Source organism: Buceros rhinoceros, unplaced genomic scaffold (assembly GCF_000710305.1).
Source record: "Buceros rhinoceros silvestris isolate BGI_N320 unplaced genomic scaffold, ASM71030v1 scaffold23303, whole genome shotgun sequence".
NCBI classification, from domain to species: domain Eukaryota; kingdom Metazoa; phylum Chordata; class Aves; order Bucerotiformes; family Bucerotidae; genus Buceros; species Buceros rhinoceros.
Window position 1 is genome coordinate 5,543 of NW_010403424.1, and position 2,099 is coordinate 7,641.

The 2,099-nt window shown below is 48.5% G+C and overlaps 1 protein-coding gene across 1 annotated transcript in view; it reads left to right on the forward strand.

Moving 5' to 3' along the window:
- The window catches only part of ATIC (5-aminoimidazole-4-carboxamide ribonucleotide formyltransferase/IMP cyclohydrolase), a gene marked incomplete at its 5' end in the record, with an annotated part of 22,288 nt that overhangs the window by 5,398 nt on the left and 14,791 nt on the right, over window positions 1-2,099 (forward strand). The window contains 2 exons of the mRNA XM_010133013.1: window positions 958-1,109; window positions 1,228-1,384. Coding sequence (XP_010131315.1) covers window positions 958-1,109; window positions 1,228-1,384 — 309 coding nt within the window. The remainder of the gene's footprint in view (window positions 1-957; window positions 1,110-1,227; window positions 1,385-2,099) is intronic.

Sequence of the window (2,099 nt, forward strand, 5' to 3'; positions counted from 1 at the left end):
CCTGCTGAAACGCAGAGGGCAGATTAAACTTCTTTTGCAGCCTCTGGCAGTGTAATAGATTTTTTTTTTTTAAATGAGCTTTGGAGAGAAAAAAGCCGAACCACAGACAGTGCTGTGGGGATTGCTGAGACTTCACCGCAGGAAGCCGTCACAAGGAAGGGGGTTGCAAATATGAGAGAGTAGTTAAGACCTGAGTTTGGAAGCATGGGCTCCTGTACCATCAGCAGTTTTGCTCTCCCTGCTAGTTATTGACCCCAAAAGGCTTGCTGTTCCTTCACTGCAGCAGTTTTGTGCCGTGAGTTGGATTGGGATTGAATTTTCTTGCAGTAGTTTAGTCCAAATGATGCCCAGCAGAGCTCTCTATTAAATGTTTTATGGAGTAATACTCGCGCTGCATGTAGCAATGACGGCCTTGGCTTTTTCTTTGCAACAGCCTGGTATCTTGTATGATTTGAAGTGGTGTAATAGCAATGCAGAGTCAGATTTAAGGGGGAAGCATGGCATTTTATCTTACACAGAGGACCTGGGCACGATTCATTAGTATTTGCAGAGAGATTTGGGAACCTCTGTTGCCTGGCAGCGTAGAAGTAAGTTTTCCTGTAGAACCTCCCCAGCCCAGTGCTGCAGGCGTGGTGCTTAAGCGGTGTGTGAAGACAGACATCCTCTTCAGCATGTGGCTGCGCTGCTTGAAGAAGGCATTCTTGCCCCAGTTGCTCATCGCATCCCATGACCTGTTTCCTTGCTGCTGCAGCTTTGCCCGTGTCTGCAAAGGCCAATCCACCTGCACATTCACCAGTGGGTTGAGTCCAAGTCATGAGTTTTGTGCGTTTTGAAGAGCACTTGTCCTTCTGTCTTGCTGGAGAGAGGGGTGTCTGTCCCTTCTCGGCCTCGGATATGGCTCTTGATTATGCCACGTCCAGAAGGGAAGTGCTTCATGCCTCCATCCTTCTCTTGCAGGAGGAGTTGCCTTGCTGCGGGCAGCTGCCAAGAACCATGCTCGTGTGACAGTTGTGTGTGACCCTGCAGACTACTCTGCAGTGGCTAAAGAGATGGCAACATCAAGGGACAAAGACACCTCCATGGAAACCAGGCGTCACCTTGCGCTGAAGGTTGGTCACGTTTGCTTGCAGCAAAGGGCTCAGCCAGGCAGGTTTGCTTTCCATTCATTCCCTTCTTTAAAGACCAAATTCTCTGTAAGTTGACGAGTGTCCCCCATTCTGTCCCCAGGCTTTCACCCACACCGCCCAGTACGATGCAGCCATCTCCGACTACTTTAGGAAGGAGTACAGCAAGGGGGTGTCCCAACTGCCCCTGAGGTATGGCATGAATCCTCACCAGAGTCCTGCACAGCTCTACACGACCAGATCCCAACTTCCCCTGACAGGTGAGGCCTAGGCCACGTGGGCCATAGGGGAGCTCTGGGGTAGCTAGGAAAGGCAGGGGTCTGCCGTGTCTGATGGTTGTCTTTAACACTGAAATTCCATCTTGTACCTTAGTCCAAGGGGTGGCCAGCAGTGCCTTAACAACTACTTTATTACTGAGTGGCACTAGTTTTGAGATGGGAAGGTTGAGCTGTGTGAGACAGGAAAGCTTGTCTGCTGCTCCCACAAGACTTACTGTAGCTCCGCCTTCTCTGTTGGTGTCAGATTGGGTGTCCACACTGATTCACGTGGTGCACCTTCTGCTTGACACAAGATTTGGCAAAGGAAAACCTTGTTATCTTTTTAAGATGTTTTGCTCCTTTCCATTTTCCGTATTAGTATCTTCACAATCTCTTTGTGTCACCATTTAGTCTGTCTAGAAACGAAGCTGTTCTTCTCTAGGTGTGAATGGGTTTTGTTCTTTTTGGTTTTTTCTTTCTTTACTGGTTTCGAGCAGAGGTTTCTTACCTTACTTTACTTTTCTAGAATGCTGCTTCTGCTAATGGCGGCAGTGGGAATGAATACTAGTCTCACTTGCATGTGTTTGGGACAGGTCTGGTGTGTCTCTTCCCTGTTTTACAGGGCTGCAAGTGTTTTGGGAAGAAAGCCTGGCTACTCTTGTTCTTGAGATTGCTTTTAATGTTGGTTAAAACCAGCTCTGCCTTGAGCACAGGCGTA